Source organism: Poecilia latipinna, unplaced genomic scaffold (genome assembly GCF_001443285.1).
Source record: "Poecilia latipinna isolate Pla-1442-1.1 unplaced genomic scaffold, P_latipinna-1.0 Scaffold730, whole genome shotgun sequence".
Taxonomy (NCBI): domain Eukaryota; kingdom Metazoa; phylum Chordata; class Actinopteri; order Cyprinodontiformes; family Poeciliidae; genus Poecilia; species Poecilia latipinna.
This window is the reverse complement of record NW_015113346.1, coordinates 107,099-129,406: the sequence shown is the minus strand read 5'-3', so window position 1 is coordinate 129,406 and position 22,308 is coordinate 107,099. Positions and strand designations below refer to the sequence as shown.

At 38.9% G+C, this 22,308-nt stretch overlaps 2 protein-coding genes across 4 annotated transcripts; both read left to right on the top strand.

Annotated features, from left to right (window-relative positions):
* On the top strand, positions 1–5,064 carry LOC106955381 (cell surface A33 antigen). Its single transcript, XM_015045527.1, has 7 exons — positions 1–156; positions 427–581; positions 1,233–1,446; positions 2,490–2,654; positions 2,757–2,873; positions 3,597–3,720; positions 3,837–5,064. Exons 1-7 carry the CDS (start codon positions 105–107, stop codon positions 4,534–4,536), a joined length of 1,527 nt encoding a protein of 508 aa, XP_014901013.1. The 5' UTR covers positions 1–104; the 3' UTR covers positions 4,537–5,064.
* A 317-nt stretch (positions 5,065–5,381) lies between these two features.
* On the top strand, positions 5,382–22,080 carry LOC106955367 (immunoglobulin-like domain-containing receptor 2). 3 transcript variants are annotated; one of them, XM_015045499.1, is made up of 10 exons: positions 5,382–5,525; positions 9,628–9,957; positions 10,622–10,741; positions 13,831–13,887; positions 15,358–15,504; positions 15,592–15,765; positions 16,128–16,241; positions 17,958–18,153; positions 18,809–19,487; positions 21,496–22,080. In XM_015045499.1, exons 1-10 carry the CDS (start codon positions 5,483–5,485, stop codon positions 21,529–21,531), a joined length of 1,896 nt encoding a protein of 631 aa, XP_014900985.1. In that variant the 5' UTR covers positions 5,382–5,482; the 3' UTR covers positions 21,532–22,080. The 3 variants fall into 3 exon arrangements, with proteins under 3 accessions (XP_014900985.1, XP_014900986.1, XP_014900987.1); XM_015045500.1 differs by lacking the exon at positions 13,831–13,887; XM_015045501.1 differs by lacking the exon at positions 16,128–16,241.
* The last annotated feature ends 228 nt before the right edge of the window (positions 22,081–22,308 follow it).

The window sequence follows — 22,308 nt, the reverse complement described above, 5'->3', positions numbered from 1 at the left end:
ACAGGAGTTCACCGTGAAGGTTAGGCAGGCTGCTGTTCCTCGTCGAAGAGCATCTGCTTCAAGTCTCTACAGTCGGTGAATGTTTTAGTCTTCAACTTGAAATAATGACAACAGGAAGGCATTCCGGATGGCAAAAACTAATTCTTCTACTGGCAGGTAGGTTTTATGTTTCTGTTCATTTCTGTTTTTTTGTTAAACAGCCCCTGCCACACCTTTATGGTAGTATCACTGTTGTTAATCAGTAACTATTTAATTGCTGTGCTACTTAAAGCATGATCATGTTTTACTAGAAAGAGACCAGTTGGTTAAAATAATATTTCAAATGAATATCAAGATTTCACTGCCCATAAATATAATGAAATAAAAAGTTACTGACATAGAGGGATATTGTTCATGCGTTATCATCTTTATTCCTTTGTTTTGTAGTTTTTCCCTGCTGCCGGAGTGTGCAAGTGTCTATCAAAGAAAAGGAATACAGGGTGGCTAAAGGAGACGATGTTACACTGACCTGTTTCTTCATCCCTGCTAACCCTATCAAAAACAACTTTGTCCTGGCATGGGACGTTGTGGGTGTCCCATCGGTAAGATGTACAAAATCTAAAGCAGAGACGTTTTCTGGGTTGTTTCTAGTACGTTGGTGGTAAATCGCAGGTTTACGATCTAGTAAAAGGGTCTAATCTAAACCAATTCACTTTGGAAACTGTGGGAACGGTCGATCAATCGGTTGATGTTATAAGTTGAAAAACTTTGGAGAAGTTTTAAAGTTCTATATAAAACAAACAACTTCATTTTGGTCACATTTTATCATGTTGCAAGCACCAAATTTTTAATATATTTTGTTATGATTTTCTCTGACCAACACAAAGAAGTCCACACTTCTGAAGCTAAAGGAAATTAACAGGTTTATGACATTTATTTGCCTTAAGAATTTCAGTGAATCGTGGTGTCTATGCAATGACATAAATCTGATTCGTGCTTTTATTGGATGTGATGAGGTAGTGACCTTTGTCCGGTGGATGATGAATGGGTGAATGAGTCAGAACCGCTTTATGTGCAAAACTACAGTCCTGCTTAAATGGGTCAGAAAAAGAAAATACCCCAGTAAGCATTAGTTCAACACATTTTGTTTTCTAATTCTTTGTAAATTGTCTTCGATAAGGGCACATAAAGTATTTCAAACTGAGGAAATATGAAACTAATTTACTATCAAATCTGTATTTTTCCTCCTCCAGAAAGCAGTGGCCTCCTTCTTTCTTAACAGTCCTGTTGACATCGCTCCGTCATACGAAGGAAGAGCCACCCTGGAGGTTGATGTGGACAGGGGAGAAGCGACGCTCCTCTTGAAAAAGTTGACCATGGAAGACAGCCGCCATTATCAGTGCAGCGTCAGAATCCCCAACGATGACGAGGGAACACCGATCGCCTCTACTTCTGTTTTAGTTCTAGGTGAGACTTAATGCAAGGGTGAGCTTTATGTTCTTGATTGTCTGTCTGTCTACATTTATAGATAAATACACATTGAGTATAAATATTTAGCTAAACTCCTAAACTCCAGTGGAGAAGAAGGGATATCGAAGTGGTAGAGACACATTTAAAGAGGTTGAGTTGACAATATTACCCCTTTTTAATTTTAATCTTTAAGACCTATACGGGAAACAAATATTTCTACTTCAGTAAATGAAAGATTAGCTTATTTCCAAGGGGATTATTATCTTCCATATTTTTCTTCACTGTATTCAGTGTTTATGAGTGTGTGTTTCGTTTGTTCTGCTGTGATAAGTCATTTACTCTAGATGTCATCGGAGTAAACAACATCTATTCAAGATTTCCATTTTTACCCTATTCAGTCTTCACCTGCCATAGTGTGTAAAAGCATACTTTGCAAAAATAGTCATATTCCGTTGTCTTTCTCAAATATTTTTACATTTCAACCATACACTTTAATGTACTCTAATACGATTACATGTTGCAGTCTAACACAGATCAGGATGTAATTGTAAAGTGGAAGGAAGTGATTTAATGTTGTCAAAATCTGCAGTGTTATGCACCGGGGATGATTTTCTTCATCAGGAAAAGGAAATGGATGATAGTTGATGGGAAATTGACTGGAGATAAATACTCTCCAGTTCTGGAGAAAAACATTTTGTAAGCTGCAAAAGCCTTTAGTTCTTCTGGCAGATGTGACGCAACACTTTTCAAATCTCTAGTTGTAAACAAATGTTGGAAACAACCTATTTTGATTGTTGCGCTTCACAATTATGTAATACATTGTGTGGTTTCCCCCCTGAGTTAAACTGCAATGTGCTATAATAAAATGTTGCAAAGAACATGTAAACTCAACTCTTTTGTAAATTGTTCATGTTTTTTATATATTGCTGGAAGATAGAATAAGGGGTGTCTTTTACAGATTGACTGTATTTATATCGGTGATGGAAAAACAGACTCTATATTGCAGTTTATGTTTAAATCCAATACATTTTCCATTTCAGAGCCTCCCTCTAAACCAGTCTGCACACTTCAGGGACGAGCAGAGTATTTCGCTGACATCACACTCACCTGCAAGTCTGAGGAGGGTTCGCCAGCTCCTGTGTATTCCTGGACGAGTTACAGTATTGAAAACCTTCCCAGACAATTTCCCCCGAAGACAACACAGGGTATGCATTAAAAACCAAGCATGTTTTAAAGAAACATGTTTATGATCCAGGCTGGTGTGAATATTGCCCATATTCTGATTAACATGCATGATGTTGTTGCAGAGGATGGAGTTCTGTCTCTCTTCAATGTTACAAAAGAGACGTCTGGCTTCTTTATCTGTCTTTCAAAAAATAATGTTGGTTCTGCAAGCTGCAACTTTACCTTAGCTGTAATGCCTCGTAAGTATTTTAAACCATTTCAATCCAACAACTTGTGTGAATATCAGATCAGTTTCCATCATGTGATGAGAGAAAGCCAGTGAAGTGGCAGAAAAGCAGTTTCAGGATATTTCACAGATAAAAGTCTAGTGTACATTTGATTTAATTCCCTTTTACTCCGAGAGATAAAATCTAGCGTAACTAACACTTTGTACTTTTCTGCAGCATAAAATCCCAATAATATACATTGGTATTTGTAGCTGTGACATGACAAAATGTGTAAATGTTTTGGGTGTACTTTGCTTTTCCAAGTCACTGTATTCCTTCATTTATGTTTTGTGTGGGTAGAAAAGTACACAAAACATTTATCTGGCATTAAAAATAATTGTTTTAGAGATTCATTTTGAATAATTTAATTAGGTTAAACAGGAAGTTGTTGACAGCTAAATAAAATCTCATGTGATCTTTTTAGGAGAACAAATCAAATTACTATGTTTATTCAGAAAGAATCTCAAAGCACGATTTTGTTTCAAAAATCCCAGCCAGAATGTCTATTTTTTTCACAACAATAAAATTGTAGACCGACATAAATTCGTTAATATCCACACTTTATTACAATAGCATTTATATTACCACATTTAAGATTGTTATCACTTACTTAAATTGCCTGATTCAGTTTCTCTTGTTGTATCCATCTGTCTTTTTTGTCAAAACAGTAATGTATTTTCTATTTTATTCTCTTAGCCAGTAGGGGCTTTGCATCCACTGGAATTATAATTGCAGCAGTTGCTGCTGGTCTTCTGGCTCTGGGGATTATCATTTTTTGTTGCTGCAGAAGAAAGAATAAAAACGAGGCTGATGATGAGGGGTATGCAGTCATTTGCTAATCAAATCAGCAAATCAACAAATGTGTAGCTTTTACAGTTTTCTGTGTCAAAGTCATGTAACCATTTAGAATGTCTTTGTTCCTTGTCTGTGTTTTAGTTCCCATGGAGATAAGGTGTATTATGACAAAGAAGGTCCTGAAGTAGGAGAGCCATACATGGATGACAAGTCAAACACTGAGAAGAAGAAGACTAATGAGAGTGAAGATAAAGATATTTCTCCTCAAAGCAATTACACTATAGGTGGAGCAGGAAAGACGTTTGATGATGACCAGCATAGTTATAGAAGTGGTTTAGAGAGGCACGACGGAAAGGGTAGTGATATAGATTCCCAGCGTTACCAAGGAGATCGGAAGGATTATTATCGTGGAAGCCGGGATCACCTGGACAATCAACGTGATCACTACGGAAGCCGAGAACGTGACGATCAACGCAATCAGTATGGAAGTCGGGATCGTCTCGACGACCAACGAGATCGCCATGGCAGTAGAGATCGTCTTGACGACCAAAGAGATCGCTACGGAAGTCGGGATCGTCTTGACGACCAAAGAGATCGCTACGGAAGTCGGGATCGTCTTGACGACCAAAGAGATCGCTACGGAAGTCGGGATCGTCTTGACGACCAAAGAGATCGCTACGGAAGTCGGGATCGTCTAGATGATCAGCGAGATCGCCGTGGCAGTAGAGATCGTCTTGATGATCAACCTGTTCGCTCTGGAAGTCGAGATCGACTTGATGAATACCGTGATCAAGACTTGTACCGTGGTAGCCGCGATCGCATTGATTACAGAGATGAGTAACATAGAAATTAATATGTTTAACGTTGACTTAATGAATACTCTTCACTAAAGAGTACTCAGTAAGTCTCAGTTGTGTGTCCTTGGGCAAGACGCTTTACCTTCTTTGCCTGCTGCTGGTGGTCAGAGGGCCTGGTGACACTGAGTGTCAGTCTGCCTCAGGGCAGCTGTGGCTACAATGTAGCTCATCACCATCTCTGTGTGAATGACTGAATGTAGAGTAAAGCACTTTGGAGTCATCTGACTTGATAAAGCTACACACATACAGGCCATTACCCTTTGACCCTTTGAGCTTATGGCATAAAGAAAGATATTATTGTCCATGGTTATTATGTCTTGAATGGGATTTTTTTTTTAAATCATGTTAGTGCAAAGAGCCAAACTATATGACTATCAACCTACAATGTAAGATATACTGTATACTGAAATTTTGAATGATTAATTAAGGTTTTGCTTTGATAAATGTATTTGGGCGATTTAAAATATATATATATATTTTAATCCTGTTTTGCATCTTTTAATGAAATTCGAGAATAAGTTTGTATAATGTTTGTAATCTTAGTTTATTTTGTAAGTACTGTGTTTTTTTATGCGTCTATCACACATATAAAAAATAAATGTAGGATTTTCTGTTTTGTTCCACAAAATCCATGTTAAGTGACTTAATCAATCATTTGTAGTGGTTTTTTGTGCATGTTCTGTGCAACCAAGCTGCATTTTTATATCGAAATTAATAAATTACTTTGGATGACACCATTAATAAGTGTTAATGTATTTTGTCAACCCGTTAGATTGGATAGAGTTTTGGATCAGAGCCCCCCCTTTGTCAGTGAAGTGGTACAGTCCCGTTAGACGCAGCCTGCCTCCGGTCTGGAGCAGCCGCACTCAGAGCGAACAACGACATGATTAACATACGGATAAACGCCGTTTTACCATAAACACGGAATATATGATGAACTTTTACCGGTTGGCAGTTTTACTGGGAGCATCGGGTGAGTTTATTTCCTTTTATTACAACATGTTTAACAGCCTTTCTGTTCTCAGCGCAACAGGTTGTGCCCGTAAACTTCAGCTTATCCCAAACCCGCTGGCCTCAGCGAGGAACCTGCTGAAGGGTTTAGGTTATGTTTTATCTTCACCGAGCCAAACAAGACAGACTCCCTTTTAGCAGCCGTGGTTTGGACAAATATTTTTAAACTGTCTTCACATATTTTTGGGTTTCTGGGAAAGCCCTGCTTGTGCAATTGGCTGCTGGTTGTCATTAATCATTGTGAATATTCCTCAGGTTGTTCAGTCTTTGCTGCTGGAAGAATTTGTGATACAGCAACACTATATCAACAAGACTATTTAAGCTTTTCAAATGTAGTAAAATTATATGTATTTGGAATAGTAAGGTTTTTTTGTAGGTGGTAGTGGTAATTAATTAATACAATTACAATTATTATAACTGCACTATAATGGATAGTTTTTGCAATTTGAATGTATCTGCATTTTACAATATACAAAGCATAACTGGTTAGGAAGACTACAAAGCAAATAAAAATAATCCAAAAAGTTAGCAGAAGTATACACAATACTAAATAAGACAATTATAATCTGCATTAGTGTCAATAACAACAAAGATAGTAGGGGGAAAAAAAACAAAAGTACAGCAATGAAATGCAAAATTTATGCATACAAACAGTTTTTCTATGAAGAGTTTTTTTTTTTTCCTCCAAGTGTCACTATATAAAAAAGTTCAGCACCTCTATACCTTGTGGAGAATCTGCATCTATTTGTTAAAAATTTAGGAGGAGTTTCCACAGATTGGCAAGCTAAGTAGGAGTAAATGCACAAGTTTGTTGTGAAATAGACTTTGCAGTAGTCAGGATTATCCCCAGCAATCATTTTCATAAAAAACTCCCCAAAAAAACCCTGAAACGTTCGCTGGAGATAGGCACCAGCACCCCTGCTCACCCCACTAGGGATAGGGGTGTACAGAAAATGGAATGAAAAAAAACCAACAAAAAACTAATATGCGGACATATTATCAGGTATATTCCATCCTGTGTAGATATAAGCTTCAAAGAATCTTTGAAATTAAGCTTGGAAGCAACAAAGCTTAATTTCTTGACTTCTGGGTGCTTTTTGAAATCTGCAGAGGAGTCCCCCATCAACCATTGAGTCTATTTTCAGTCTTATCAGTTGCATTTGTTGGAATAATGAGTCGATGTGAAGGAATGCACCACAGGGAGAAAAAAGGCAGGAAATGTGACGGTTTTGGGAGGAAAAGCCTGACTGTGTTCAGGAAACAAGCAAGCGTCCAGCAGCAGAGCTGTGACCTGGAATACCTCTTACTGTTTTAACAGCTCCTCTAACGCTGAAATAACACCTTCAAGTCAGAACACAGGTGGCGAGGAACCTGCCTATTAAACCACAGCCTCAATCACAGTAAACAATGGTTAACACACGTGCTTCATGATGCATACAGGCGTTTTCCTCTTTGCTTATTCAAAACTCCTCTCATAACAAACTGAATGCATTCATGGAGCTGATGGAGGAACGGTTTGGTTTAAATCTTCAGTGGCTAATTGGTCTATTCGGAGCCAGCTGTATGAGGCCGGACGCTCCTATTGGCTCAGAGTCTGTGACCTCCTTCCCCCCCTCTCAGCTCCTCAACTGGGACAGCAGAGTGGGGAACAATGGTCAGCTCCATAAAGACGGAAACAAAGGGAAGACCGCAGCTCCTCCACTGGAGGAATTCAGGGTCTCAGTCCACGTTTCTGTTTGCAGAACGTAAAGTTGTGAGGTTAAAGTTTATGGTGGAGGATTTGGAATATGTGACACGTGAAAAAAACTGGATTTCCACAAAACAAGTATTCATGAGGCAGAAAAATAATCAGGTCATGTTGGAGATTTTTTTAGTTTTTTAAAATAAGAACAGTAAGACAAAAAATATGTTAAAGAATAATTGTTAAATTAATTTTTAAAGACTTAATTTTAAAATAGAAAATCTCATTTTTAAAATATTTCAACAAAATCAAAATTAAAATATCCTAATATTTAGATTTTCATTGCTTTTTAATAAAATAAAAAATCTAGCTTGCTTTTTATCATTGTTTGAAAGACCAAACGAAAACATAAATGTATTATTTTCCTTAAAAATATAAGAAATAATAGAACATAAAAAAACCTAGCTGTGCATTTGTATGTAATTAATTCCTCAAAGAATAGAAAAAGAAAGAATTAAATCCCTTGACGTATATTTTTTAAATTATTTTTAAATGACAGGAAAGTTCTGACTTTTTGAAGTATAATTTTACTTATAAAACATCAATAAATATCATTACTTATGAAAAACATATTCAAGTCTCCCAGCAAAGGTTCACTAAGCCTAAAGGTCTCTCTCTTAGTGTCGTAAGCAAAAAATAAATAAATAAATAAATAAATAAATAATAATAATAATAATAATAATAATAATAATAATAATAATAATAATAATAATAATAATAATAATCAGCAAATTAGATGCCGGGGTCTGGTTTAAGTTATTTTTTTAAACAAGTTGATTCATTACTGTAAAATAAAAAAAAAAAAATAAAAAAGTCAGTGGTTCACATCTTTCTGAACGCTTAGTGATTTAGAGCAATGATTGATAAGAGCTATTGAAATAAAACTACTATATTATTAATGAAACTGATGATTACAGAGAAGAAAAACAGAACTAATTGTTGTAATCAGGGCCTGGCAATTTTTAATTAAAAGAGAGTAAATAAACAGGATGAGTGCTCCTCCTCCTGCTGCTCTGAAGGAAAGGCAAACTGGTGGACTTGCTTTTGTTTTCATTTCCTGTCTTGAGGGAAATGTTTAAAAGCAGTTCCTGCCCCACCTAGAGCTAAAATGACTTTCAGGCATTACTCACGAGCATCTGACTGCTGCATCCCCTCCCTGTGTGATCACCGTCCCCCTGGCTCTCCTCAGTCCTCCCACAGATTTCCCCCCCACACGTTACACTGGAATTTAACCTCCTGACCCCAAAGCCTGAGCAGCAGAGGAGCCCCCCACACACCTAATCTCTGTTCCTGTCTTCTCCCGTTTTGATGCAATGCAAATTACAGTTTCTTATCTTGAATCCTCTGCACAGATAGAGAAGATCTACAGCTGTTTCTACAGAAATAAAACTGTAATTTACATGCATTTTCCAGCCGTAAAGAGGTTCCTTCAAACCTATGCTCTTTTGAATGTCACTAAAGGAGCGTCAAAAAATAATTACGGTAATTAGCAGGTACAACAACAACAAAATTGCTATAAACTAATATCTGTTAAAAACTACTGTGCAATGCATTTTATGCCCAGAATTAAAGTCCAGATTATTTGGTCCAGGCTGCAGCAGGAACCGCTGCAAAGCAAAGTGTTTGTATGTCTACCTGGTCAGAAAATTTCCAGATGTCAGAGTGAAAAACACACTCTTGAAAATGTTCAGGTGTGAAGCTGAAAGCAAGCTCGTTCAAATCTGAAAGTTGGTTTGGTCAGATCAATTATTGCAGAGGAAAGAGAGCACAGTAAGTTGTTAATATTCAGCCCTTAATAATAATAATTAATAATACTTTATGTGTTTGCAAAGTGACAGCATGTGAAACAGATAATGGTTGTTTAACTTACTTAATGTTTTTGCAAAGAACTGTAAACAAATGTCAATATGTCACATCAGCATTAATAACCCAATATAAACTAGAACACAACTATGAAGTGAAAACAAAATAGATGCTTTTCAAATTTTGGAAGAAAACCTACAAGAAAAACACCATGGGGAAGAGGTTTTAGATAGAATATGTTTAGAAAGGTTTTTTAAAAAAATCTCAAATGCAAAATGTAAATCATTTTTGCACAATTTTGGATTAATTAATTATCTGACTGTTGTTCTTCCAGCACAAGGACTTTTAAAATTGATTGCTGAATTAGTTGACGGTTACATCACGATTAGTCTAATTAATCACTTCAGGCCTAGTTAATATACCAAATATCCAGGAATAAGAGTTCAGTTTGTAGAATTGTTCTCTCGACGTCATTAAAAAAATGTTAATCAGAGTCTGTCTCTGTCTGTGCTTGTGTCAGTCTGCGTGTGTAATGGCATGCACGTCACAGTGCGGGAGAAGAAGCGCTACGCCATGCTCTTCCAGTCCGTGGTCCTCCCATGCCAGTTTCAGACGTCCTCCAGCAAACCCCCGGTGGTGCAGTGGTGGTACAAGTCCTACTGCCGAGACTCCACCCGAGCCTCCTTCTCCCTGCCCGACACTCTGGGCTACAAGGCCTCGGAGCTGGGAGCCACGGCCCAAGTGGAGTGCTCCGACAGCAGCCGGACGGTGCGGATCGTGGCCTCCAAGCAGGAGTCGTCCGTGACGCTGACGGAGCACTACAAAGACAGAGACGTCACCATCATAAACAGTAATGTCAGCTTTTCCCTCCACGATGCAAAAACACAAAGTCTCATGAAATATTTGGTCTAGTTTGTACTGCAAATGTCTTTGTGCACTTGAAGTAAGACAAAACTAACTCACAAGTAACCTTTCTTCAAGATATAGGATTTGAAGTCAATCATTTCTTAATATTGATTCTCTTATGAAAAAGTACTGGCTATAAGTGCAATAATCTGTCAGAGGAAAAAGATATTTTTCCCATGTTATGAGCGAAATAATTTATCAGGTTAACTAATTCTTTTTCATTAATGTTGAGGAATTGTTCACTTAAAACAAGCTTCTATTTCCTGCTGAAAAGTCACTTAGTTTTGTCTTATTTCAAGTGAACTAAGATATTTGCACTAGAAACAAGACCAAAAATACTTGGTATGATTTTGTCTTTTTCCAGTTCATGACAAACGTTTGTATGGTACGGCTGCTGAGTCTGTTTGAATCATAGCCGTTCTCTCCATATAATAAGAATTTGTGTCATAGTTTCGTAATACAGGAGGAAGATCAGCCTCATGATCTCAACCTCCTTGTGTAAAGTTTTACATAACTCACCTCTCATCATCCCCTCTTTTGTTCAGAATGGATTCAACCACTCGTCTTCACAGAAATCCTCTAAACATGAGCTTTGTGTCTCCCTGCAGAGGCCGACCTTCGCATCGGGGAGCTGCAGTGGGGCGACAGCGGCGTGTATTTCTGTAAAGTCATCGTCGCCGACGATCTGGTGGGAAACGGTCAGGACCACATGGAGTTACTGGTTCTCGGTATGGCTGCCGATGAAGCAACATAAAGTTTATAGCCGTGAAGGTTTTTGGAAAAAGGTGCCTTCTTCGGGCTGCATTCCCAAGGGCCTTTATGGCAGCTGCCATGGAAACAGCCTTTAGATGGTCCTGATCCGTCATGACACACTCTATTGTTCAGCCAGTCGTGCATTTCAGAGGATCTGTGTGCACTTGACTGGACTGGAAAAAACTTAAAGTCAGTGAGGCTGTGCAGCAGAGTCCCGAAGGATTGTGTGTGTTCTGTTGGTTCACTGGGAGTACTGGTTCCTGGTTAATGATTGTACAGGGCTTGCAAATCTCAATCAAACAGCCTGTACTTCACTGATAAAGGTCAGACAATGAGCATTTACTGTAAACTGGAGCTCTTTCCAGAGATGGTTGTGCTCCCAAAACCAACGTTGACCTGAGGCCTGGTCATTCATAACCTCTTGACTGTGCTAATCTGATTAGAACAATCTCACAAAGCATGGAGGGGCAGCAAACTGGTTTGGCTTAACCAGTTTGTTAACCAGCGTTTTAATAATACTTAAAACCTTTCAGAGAGTTGTAAGCATTCTAGACAACTTTTTTTGGCATATTATTGTTATAAAAAAAGGTTAAGCCAAGTTATTCCACGAAGAACAAACATCTAAAACACATTTAATCGCTAAAAAGGCAATGAAAAACCAATGAAAGACACGACGAAAACATTGAGTCAAATGGTAAGTAACAGAAGGAGCCAGCAAGGAGTGACTGAGAATGAAGCGCTTAAGTACTGGGAGGTTGAATGCTGAAACAATGGACCTGGGCTGATGAGCTAATGGGATGCAGGTGTGAGGGGAGACAGCAGAAAGAGGAAGAGACACACTGGAGACTAGGGAAGGAATCTAACAAAATAACTAGCTATAAGAGACATAATTAAACTAGAGTAACAAGGAAAAACATAACTAGAAACAGTAGTGAGGACTGAACTAAAATAAAGCAGAAAAAAGACTGATTTGATCAAAGAAATAGACTAAGGAACAGAATAATCAAACCTCAAAAACCACTCAAAACAACCCAGGAAATAACAATTTAACTTATTACAGCTTTAGGAACCATGAGCTGACCTTGTTTTACAACAAAAGTGGTTCAAATGCTGCCATTCCTCGCCTCTCTAGACAGAAAAATGTTATATCTCAAAAATCCTCTCTTATTCACAGTTTTCTTCTGAACTAACTGATCCTTGGATATGTTTTTCTTTTTTTTCTGTATTTCTCCTTTTCACACTTTGTTGTTTGCCCCCTGTTGTCTTCCAAAATCCCCTCAGAAATTAGCCCATGACTCACTCTGCAGCCCTCCAATCACTCCCTGCTCCTCACAACCGCAACGCTCCTCGTCTTTCTCCAGTTCCTCCATGTTTCAGATGGTATGTGAGCACAGTTGCAAGGCCAAGGTAGCAATACTTTTTTGTTTTTGCTTCGACACTCCCTACCAACAGCTGACTCAGCACATTTGGAATAAGCTGTCGGCAGTTCCAGGAGAGTTTGGTTTCTGCTTGCAGACAGACAGATCATTTGCTGGCCTTTACTCTAATCACAGTTGTTTAAAATCTCATAATAAGCACATGGGGCAAAAACAAGTGGCTCAACCTCAGAATGTAGCAGTTTTCTACCTGATGAAACGATTCCTGACATTTTTATCGTTAATAAAAAGCGCAAAAGAAAGTTGTGTTTTTTAAATACAACACAACTCTTTAAACCATTTCTAATGATCTGCTATGGAAAAGTGTTGACCTCTGATTTGACTTCTCACTTTTTTTGCTAATTGTTGCCAAAGGTTGCTAGAACTGACTAAAATATGTTTGGATTATATTAGGCAGAAACAAACAGAAAATACATGTTATATTGCTGAAGCTGGTGGCTTTAAACAGCAGTGTGAAACAAAATTTAGAAGCTAAAACTATGTTTTATTATTATTATTATGCCTCTATTTAACCAGGAAGTCCCACTGAGACCAGAAATCTCTTTAAGAAGCGAGACAACATAAAAATTAGAACCATGTAGATCAAATATTGCACAATAAACACGACAAATTACACAGCATTTTAAATACAGTGATCTCAGAGGAAAAACAACGACGTTCCTTCTTCACTGTATTTTTTTTAAATAAACTTTAAAATGCTTAATGGATGTAAGTTTAATCCAACTCCGTAACGCATGGTAGGAAAATGCTGTTTTACCCAAAATCTGTCAAAGTCAGACATTCGAAAGCAACCATTTGGAGAGACTAAGTGGTGTTTATGGAGCTGACAGAAAATGGGTTACTGAGGCATGCTGGGAGTTCACCCAGCAGGGCTTTATACATAAAAAACATATGCATGAAAGATTTTCATTTGAGATGGAGTTTGAAGACGGCTCTTTAGAGAGGCGGAGGCTGCATGCATGTTCAGCACGTCACAGTAATCAGTTACAGACAGATACATGGATTTAGCTGTTTTCTGAAATATAAAACAGTTTTCATTTTGAAATTCTTACCTATGTTAAAGAGCTGCACATTTAAGCCTTTCATCAGCTCACATTCCCAGTTACGTAGAGGAGGACACTCTTCCAGTCATTATATCATCAGACATAAACAGTCCTCGATTGTTAAAGTGTTGCTTTTGACAAAACCATAAACTTTGTTTTTTGGGGATATTTAAAACTGATTTCAGACCTTTCAAAAGTTGTAATGCCAGTGATAGCAGATCTATAGATCATCTGGAAAAAAGGCAATTTAGTTTGCATGTTTTTATTTACTCGTCAGTTCCACTGGTTAAGGTGCTTGGGTTCATTGCTGGTCTTCCTGTCTGTTTCTTACTGATAGTAATGACTTTACTATGAATAAGTACCCAACACGACCCCATTTCAAGGAAGCACACCTACTCTTTTAATGCTTTTCCTGTATGTTCGCTAAGCCTGATTTTGTACAATCTTAGTTTCTTTGATTAATTGATTATTGCATGAACATCAATCATCATCCTCTCCCAGATTTGCTAATTTGCCTGGCCTTTTTTGGCGCCGCTTCCTGCTGCTTCTGTCTGGCCTTCACCTGTGCTCTCCCTCTCTCTGCAGGCAGGACAGGTGAGCAGGACGATCTTCTGCCTGAGTTTGATATGGAGATCATGCCAGGTACGGCCAATCAGCTGCCGCTTCCCTGCATTTTCGAGCTTTTCTGTCGCCTCCTAACTGATTTAACTCTCGCTGACCTTAACCAACGCTTTCCTGGACTCTGAAATAAATTGTGGGCTTCCATCTAACAACTTCTTGCTGTTTAAATGGCAGACCTGGTGCTTTATCTTTAGTCATAGTTTAAATTCTTCGGAGAACTCTGGTGGGCTGTGCAGATTTTGCTTAATGCCTCCCCTGGGGAGGTGTGTTGTTAGCGTCTGTAATTTGGAGATGTGATCAAGGATTAATGTTACTTTAAATTCCCTCGAGATCCCGTGTCTTCAGGCTCTGTTTCCTGTCACTCAGAGTCACTATAAAAGCCACAATTGGAAGAAAAACTGGTTTATTAGGGGTAAGAAGTTAGCTCGTTAGGGTAAAAGATAATACAGGACCGCTGAATTTACACTCAGAATAATTACAAGCTAACATTTGTGTACAGTTAAAAAATAAAAAATGTTTACATTCGGTAAATCTTTATGGAAGTCAGTTTGTTTCCAAACCGTTTAGCTTCACGCTTGTTAACGTCTACAAACATAATTTTATTGGGATTTTATGTTCTAGAGCAACACAAAATAGGACATAGCTGTAAAAATCCATAGTTTTTAACATCTTACAAATAAAAATCTGAAAACTGTGACATGCATTTGTATTCAGCTCTCCTAAACCAATACTTTAAAGAACCACTACACGTTTAAAGATTCAAATTTTGCCCTTTCAGCTTTGTAAAATAGTTCAAACTCAGTCAGTTTGGATGGAGAGCAGCTATGAACATAAATCTTCAAGTCTTGCTACAGATCCTCAGTAGGATTTTAGGACTGAACTTTGACTGGATCATTCTATGACATGAATTTGTGTCAATCTAAACATTTCTGTTGTAGCTCTGGCTTTTGTGATTAGAGTTATAACATAAAAACAATTTCTCCTCAACTCTGACCAGTTACCTTTTAAGAAGAAAACTATGCATTATGCTGCCAACATCATGTGACTGGTGACACTTTTTATCTGACCAGAACATCTCAGACTAAAAGTATTTTTTGAAAATAACAACCTTTAAGCAGATATTGAGCATATTTTTCAATTAAGCCCGCGTTTCTGACATGACAATGTGTTTTTTCACTGGTCTGAGGTAATATTTTAATCCCAAAATGTCATTTTTTTATTAGCTGTAAGCAGAAAATCATCATAATTAACACAAAGTGTTTGAGGTACTGAAATAAATTAGCCTTTCAGTAATATTCTAATTTATTAAGTGGGTCTTTAAGCACCTGTGTTTTGGGTCCGCCTTGTATTTAGTAATGTTCTGATTACAGTCGTAGTGCAATCTGAACAAGTTATAAAATGATTGTTTTTGGCTGTTTGTTAATAAATCAGATGAGCATTTAAGGTGCATTTATAGTATTTTCTTCCTGTGTGTGTGTTTGTGTAAAACAGAGTGGGCGTTTGTGGGCTCCGTGGCCCTGGGCAGCGTCCTGTTCCTCCTGCTGTTGGGGATCTGCTGGTGCCAGTGCTGCCCTCACTCCTGCTGCTGCTACGTCAGCTGCTGCTGCTGCCCTGATACCTGCTGCTGCCCACGACACCGTCAGTAACACGGACAGTCATCCGCTGCATTTGCACTTTTTCTTGCCATCTGCCTGGGTGGTGTTGACGTGTCGTTGATTTGTTCAGTGTACGAGGCGGGGAAGATGGCAAAGTCCCGACAGGCAGCTCCGGTTCCCGCCCAGGTCCCCGTGTATCCCTACTACATCTCCAGTGTGCCGACAGTGGTCCCTCTTGCTCCTTCATCCCAACTGGACCCAAAGATGTCATCGATCACCTCGACTGAGAATAACCTGGCTGGCGGTGAGTCATCGCTCCTTAAATGGTTAACTTCCTCCCGCCCGAGAAGGAAGCGAAAACAACCCGTTTATCACTTTATGAACTCATAAATGTAATACTCCCTCCTTTGATTTCTCAGAGCTTCTAAGGAAACATGATTCATGGAAAACCATTAATCACCGACCGTCTAACTCTGACTTTATCCGTCACCTTTGAGTCCGTTTCAAAACAGAAACGTCTCTTTGTGTCCTGCATGCTTGTGAATTAACAAATCATGAATCATTTGTGCATGTGTGTGTGTTTGTGCGTCTTTGCCTGTAAACATCCTCCTTGTGTGTGTGTGTGTGTGTGTGTGTGTATGGGTTCTTGTGTGTCTGCATCTACAGTGCGCAGTGGTTACCGTCTGACCAGCAGCCAAGACCAGGACTCAATGAAAGTTTTGTACTACATAGAGAAGGAGTTGGCTCAGTTTCCAACCAGCAGGTTGGCTTCACTCAAATGTAAGCCTCCACTAAGCAGGCCTTTTTCTCAGTGTCTCTACGGCCGTGTGTGTCTGTGTGTGTGTGAGTGTGTGTCATTCTGTCTTTCTTATGTGTGTGATTTGTGTGAGTTAAATAGTGCTAGAATCCATCTAATCCTCTTAACCATCTCAAAACATCTGACTAATTCAGAGTGCTTTGGGTATGCATTTTAATGTCTTTTTCTCTCCACCAGAATCTTATGAAATGTCTAAAATTAAAAAAAAAGGCTGCAAATATTCAGACTTATTATTCTTATTTCAAATTAAATCTAGTTTAATTGAAAGGTTTTTTTTTTATTGAGATTTTAAGAAAAAAAAATCTGAAAAATATCTAAAGACATGAACAGCCTAAACACAAATGAGAAACAGGTACAAATGTTAAAATTGTTGATTTTTCTAACAACAGACAGGTATAAGATGTTTAGCCTGATTTAATTGCTATTATGTGAGACAAAATCAACCATTATTCTGCCTTCTGTTAAAACATATTTATTATTACACTTATTATATTATTTATGCCTTTTTTTTAAGTAACACAGTCAGTACACTAAGTTGGTATCAGCTGGTTAATTTGTCAGGCTATCTGCTTAGGTAGTCAGTCTGCAGTAAGGATAGACCACCTTGTACTTCATGCAATTTGCATTGTAAATCAGGTGCATAACGGAAACAAAAAGCGCAAAACATCTCCTCTGTTTTCATTTATTATGGAACTTAAATTGTGTAAAATCACGTTAAAAACTCATGTTTATCTCAAGATTAGCGTGAAGAAACTCGGACTTGCTCAGAAACCCTCAAAAAGGGAGGTTTTCAATAGTGTTGTTTTAAACAGTTACAGTGAAGGAGGAAGACAGTAAGTAATGACTCATATTTGACAAGTTTGGAGGCTAAATTTGGACTAAATGAGGAAGATTTTCTGGATGTAAACATCCAAAAATGAGTCACACCACTAACAAAATTTTAACATTGTGATAAAGTTCAAGAGGATCTATGGAGTATTGCTGAGAGGAAGGTCTGAGCGCCACTGTCAAAGTAAGCAGGAGCTATGAGGAAAAGGCTGATCACCGCCACTCACTGATGCAGTAATTTATACAAACAGAACCCCAACCAGGTATTAAGTGCATGGCAATTAACATATTTTTCCAAAGTCTGGCAGTTCTGTTTAAAATATATTACTTTATCAATTTCATTTCTTTTTCTGAGCACTGAATTTATCAGTTTCGGTTTCTGAAATGAGTAAAAAATGTTGTACTGCACAATATATTTTCAGATGTACGTTTAATGTTACACGAATAGCATCATTTATTAAAAACGGTTCAGAAATTTTGTTACATAAAGAAGAACCAAACATGAAGCACTTTGCAAATTGCAGGGGAGTTTTCAAAATTAAATTTACAGCCACAAAGTGGGTGTAAATAGTCTTGACTCTAATTGCCCCGAGTTTCTAAACAGTTAGAGTTTTCTGTTGCAATAATAAAAAAGAACGCACATCAGACCTCATCCTTAATGTGGGTCAGATGGAAGTTTGTTACAACCACAGACATTTATTTTCGAGTGCTGCCAAATGTTTTCACATTTCATCCGAGCAGAACTCATTCCGCTCATTCCTGCTCTGTGAAATGTTGCAATACATGCTGAGGATTCCCGTAAATTTCTCCGTTTTGAACGTCGCCACAATCATTCCTCTCCACTCCGACAGCCAGCAGCATGTCAGAGCTCAGCTCCCTTCACGATGGAGGGAACGCGGATTTCAGACGCAACTATCAGACGGTCCAGATGAAGGCGCTGCCGCCCATCCCGGACCGCGAGGAGCAGGTGAGAGCGGCTCCACCCTCGCAGAGTCGGCGGCCCAGACGAAATGACGGCAGTCTCTCAGACGATGAATTGGAGCGAAGGTAACGGTGTTTAGAATAGGCTGCATTCACACGTCACGTCTTGTTGGCAAGCCATTTTAACATAAATTCGGTTTTACCGCCCTTACACTCCAGATATCTCAAATTGTTTTATGACTAGACGTTTTAGCGATTTAAGATATCTCCAATTATATTTCGACTAGACAAAATAACTATATAATCATAATTTCTAGCCGTTATTGACTTCCTGATTCACCGTCTCTGGCTTTTTCTGGTTCAGAGTTACGATGCACCTCTCATGTCAGTGACATAAAAGCTAGAACGATGCAACATGTCCGTTCAGACTGCAGATGGTTCAAAAACAATCTGATACGTATCCAAACTCGTACCACAAATGGAAGTGGCACAGATTGGATTTTTGGGGAAGTGGAAATATTGGAATTGGGCTCTTTCAGACTGCGGTGAGAAAGCTGGATGTAGGTTGCTTTTGGGCAAGAAAACAAAGCAGATTTGGGTCGCTTTTATCTGCTGTGTGAATGTAGTTATTGCTATTTTATAGAACCTTAAAAAAATACTCATTACTCTTGAAACTTACCCACATTTTGCTGCAACAAACTTCAACCTATGGGACATTTTCGAAATAGGTAACAGAGTAACAAATGTCAAGCAAAATAAGCTGTAATGAATGTTGCTGCAGGTGGAATCCCCGCTCCGAGCATCTGCAGAGGAAGACGTTGAGCAGGAGAGGTCGCACCGGCTCCCTGGATGAGCTGGAGGAGTTTGCACGATGCTACGGCTCCCGCGCTCGTCGTCCTGAGCCTCCAGACCGGCTCCATGGGCGGGACTACAGCCCGCCGAGGCGTTCCTACCGAGAGGAGGACGACACCTGGGGCCGCCGGAGCCGGAGCCGGAGCCCCTCGCCTTTAATGCACAAGAGAAGGGACACATGGGACAGCGACCGTCCTTGTCGGCCGCCCCTGAGCAAAAGCTATGATGACGGCTTCCTCACCAGCGTGCTGGAGAGGAAGGCGAGAGGCCGGGGAGGGGACAGGAACGCTGGGAGAGCGGACGAGGACAGCGACACTCCGTCTAAAGGCAGCTCCAGGGGAAAAGGCAGCGACAGCTTCTACAGCCGGTCGCCCAGCCACCGTCCAGATGAGGACGACCCTTTGCCTCCGTACTCTGAGCTGGAGGCCGAGCGATACCGCAGGGCTGACCTGACCACGGACAGGTACCGCACAGCAGACCCGCCCCGATCAGACAGATACAGGACCGCCGAGCCAGGCTCGAGGCCTTTCTCCTACACCCGACCCCACCAGGGAATGTCCCAGACACTACAGGGGGGCAGAGAGGAGCGGGACAGGAGCCGAAACCTGGTGAGTTACTTGTAGCAGGAACGAGAACTTCCCCCCTCCACCGCTCTGCAGGAAAAGAGCGTTTATGTCCTGTAAATTGCTACAAGTCAAGCCCAACAGTATCCGATGGTTTTCTTGTTGTCAACATTATCGCAAGTGGACCCCACTACTAAAACCTGAAAAGCCTTTGTTAAAGAAAAGAAGTGTAAAGTGAACAAAATTACTTAGCACAAAGACACGCAATATGACCAGAATGTGATACAAAATGTTATTCAAAGAGACAAATCAAAGTAATTAAAAAAGGGCAGCAGAACCATAAAAATGACTACAGAATAAATGCAAGCCAATAAAAAGAGATAAAAATCAACAAAAAACAGACCAAACATCTTACATGTAACAAACTGAGAGAAATAGTAATAAAATCAACCATTAAAAATGTTAATAAACCAGTAATAATAAATTTATATGCATCACCAAAGTGTCCAATTTATGGCACAAAACCATCTAAATGAAATTCAAATATGAGGAACCGCGAAAGATTCAAGTTTACTCCAGGAGATATTCATCTTTGGGCACAGAATGACTCAGAAAATAGTTGCAGATGATATGACACAATTATAAAGTGATGCACATTGATAAGATATGCCTTAAATATTATCTGATGACTGGAAGTAGACAATCCCATATCAAAATCTGACAATGGCCTGAAGATACTACATCTATATTTTTTCTATTTTATTCTTTAGAGTTCTAACCTCTGTCTGCTTATCATGAAACATGCTGAACTTTTGCAACCTTTAGAGAATTTAAGTGTCAAAGTCACCGAAGTTCACAGTTACTAATGCTAACGGCACTAAGCTAGCTAGATCGCGAATAAGCATTTTAATGTTGACAAATTGAAAAGTCTGTGTTGCCATTTTAAAGTTTAAAGTAAGACAGATCTGAAATACGCTTCCAATCTCTTCTTGGTGTATCTCTTCAAACTATGAAAAGATGCTAAATAACCTCAAAACGTTATAAAAATTAGCAAATACAAGTAAACAGACGAGCTTGAGTGCAGAAAGTCCAGAAAAATGATCAGTCCCTGTCGTAAAACAACTATTAAATGATGCATAATTGCACAGTAACTTCAGGCGTATCTGTCTTCAGGCAGCAGAATGGGGGGATTGCTACATTTTTGTTCCCAGGAGTTTGTTTTATTATTCATAATGTGTCCTGGTGACCTCCGGTTTCAGTCCAATTAGGACCTTTGTTTCCAGCCCTCCCTGAAATTCCCTTCTGGTTCTTTTTTTTTTTTATGTTTTGTTGTGCACTTTCAGCTCCATTGTTTTACATTTTCAGTTCACAGCTCTAGTTATCTGCTTCAGCAGCAATTGGAAGAGAGTACACAAAATTACTGATTAAGACCCACAGTTTTCATTTCGTAAAATATGAGCTTCTCAAAAGAGAGTATGTAAGTTTGATATACACAATTAAATTATTGAGGTGCTTACAAATACACCTAAATAATTTCCACAGGTCTGCTAGAGGTGTAAAATATGCATTATTCTTTATACATGTCGAGAATATCAAGTGTTTACAGATTGCTCTGCAGCCCTCCAGTGGAAACAAAATGAACTGCAGCACAAAAAGTCAGCAGTTCTCCACTGAAGTTTTTTCTTGTCTGTTTTTGTCGTATTTGTTGTCAATAAGAAACATTCATCGTTAATGTTTGTAAATATATTTTTGTCTCTTGTGACTCTTAGATATAAGGCATAGTGGAACACTGAGTTATTAGTTTTTAACATATTGTCCTTTTGAGGCATTATTATTTTTTCTTTTTACAGGAATGTCCTTTAAATCACAACTAATTCTTGATATATTCTCTCCATGTAAAATGTGTCTTTCCTTCCTTTCCAAAGTTTAAAATCTAAAACACATCTTACTAAAACCCTTCCTCTGCATGGTTTCCAACTGTCACACTGGTTGAGCACCGTCACTCGGCATGAGCGTCTCTAACCTGCAGCCTCTCGGTGTATCTCCCTAACAGAGCGCTGCACTGAGCAGGGATTCTCTGGTAGTGTGACGAGGCACTCGAACCTCCACCTGCACAGAGCTGCCGGTCCGTTCGTTTTATCCGTCCTGCATGCAGCTACGCAGGGAGAAGCTAAAACCGCCTCCACCAGCAGCTGCATGAAGTCTGGCTCATCTTGAAATAACCTCAGTGAGAAAACAACATTAGAGGAAGGAAAACCTGAGACAGACTGAGGCATCCAGCCTCTGCTGTTAGAGCTTGAAGGTTTCTGGATTATACTTGTGCATAAATGATACTGTATCATGTATATTTTATGTAAGGTATGACCTTTTTTTGTGTGTCAGTTTTGTCTGGTGGCTAAATTTACACGAGTGCCAAGGTGTTTTATTTTATCTGTCCAATTTGTGCAGGTAAAAACCTGTGCAGCCTCCACTCCTCCTATTTATGTGTCAGTACTCTGTAACTCAGGTTAACTCTGCATTTTATTCTTCTGTCTTTCCTTTTTGTGACAGTTTTGGAAGTACTGCACCTTGAATTTGTTTTGCAGATGATCATTGCACTGCCTGGATGCTTTGTAATAAAAAAAAATATCTTCTGAAATCTTTTTGTTTTGTTTGACTTTTCAGATGCAAAAGTTTTACATTTGCGATTAACCATTCTGTAGCTAAATTCTTAGATTCTTTTCAAATGGTTCAAATTGCTCAAATAGAAATATAATGTTTATAAATTTGTTCACTGGATTGCCAGACAGATGACGTCCAGTCATTGTTTCGTCTTCCTGCCTTCCTTGTCATTTCTCTAATTATTTTAGGCTCATTATTTATTCCT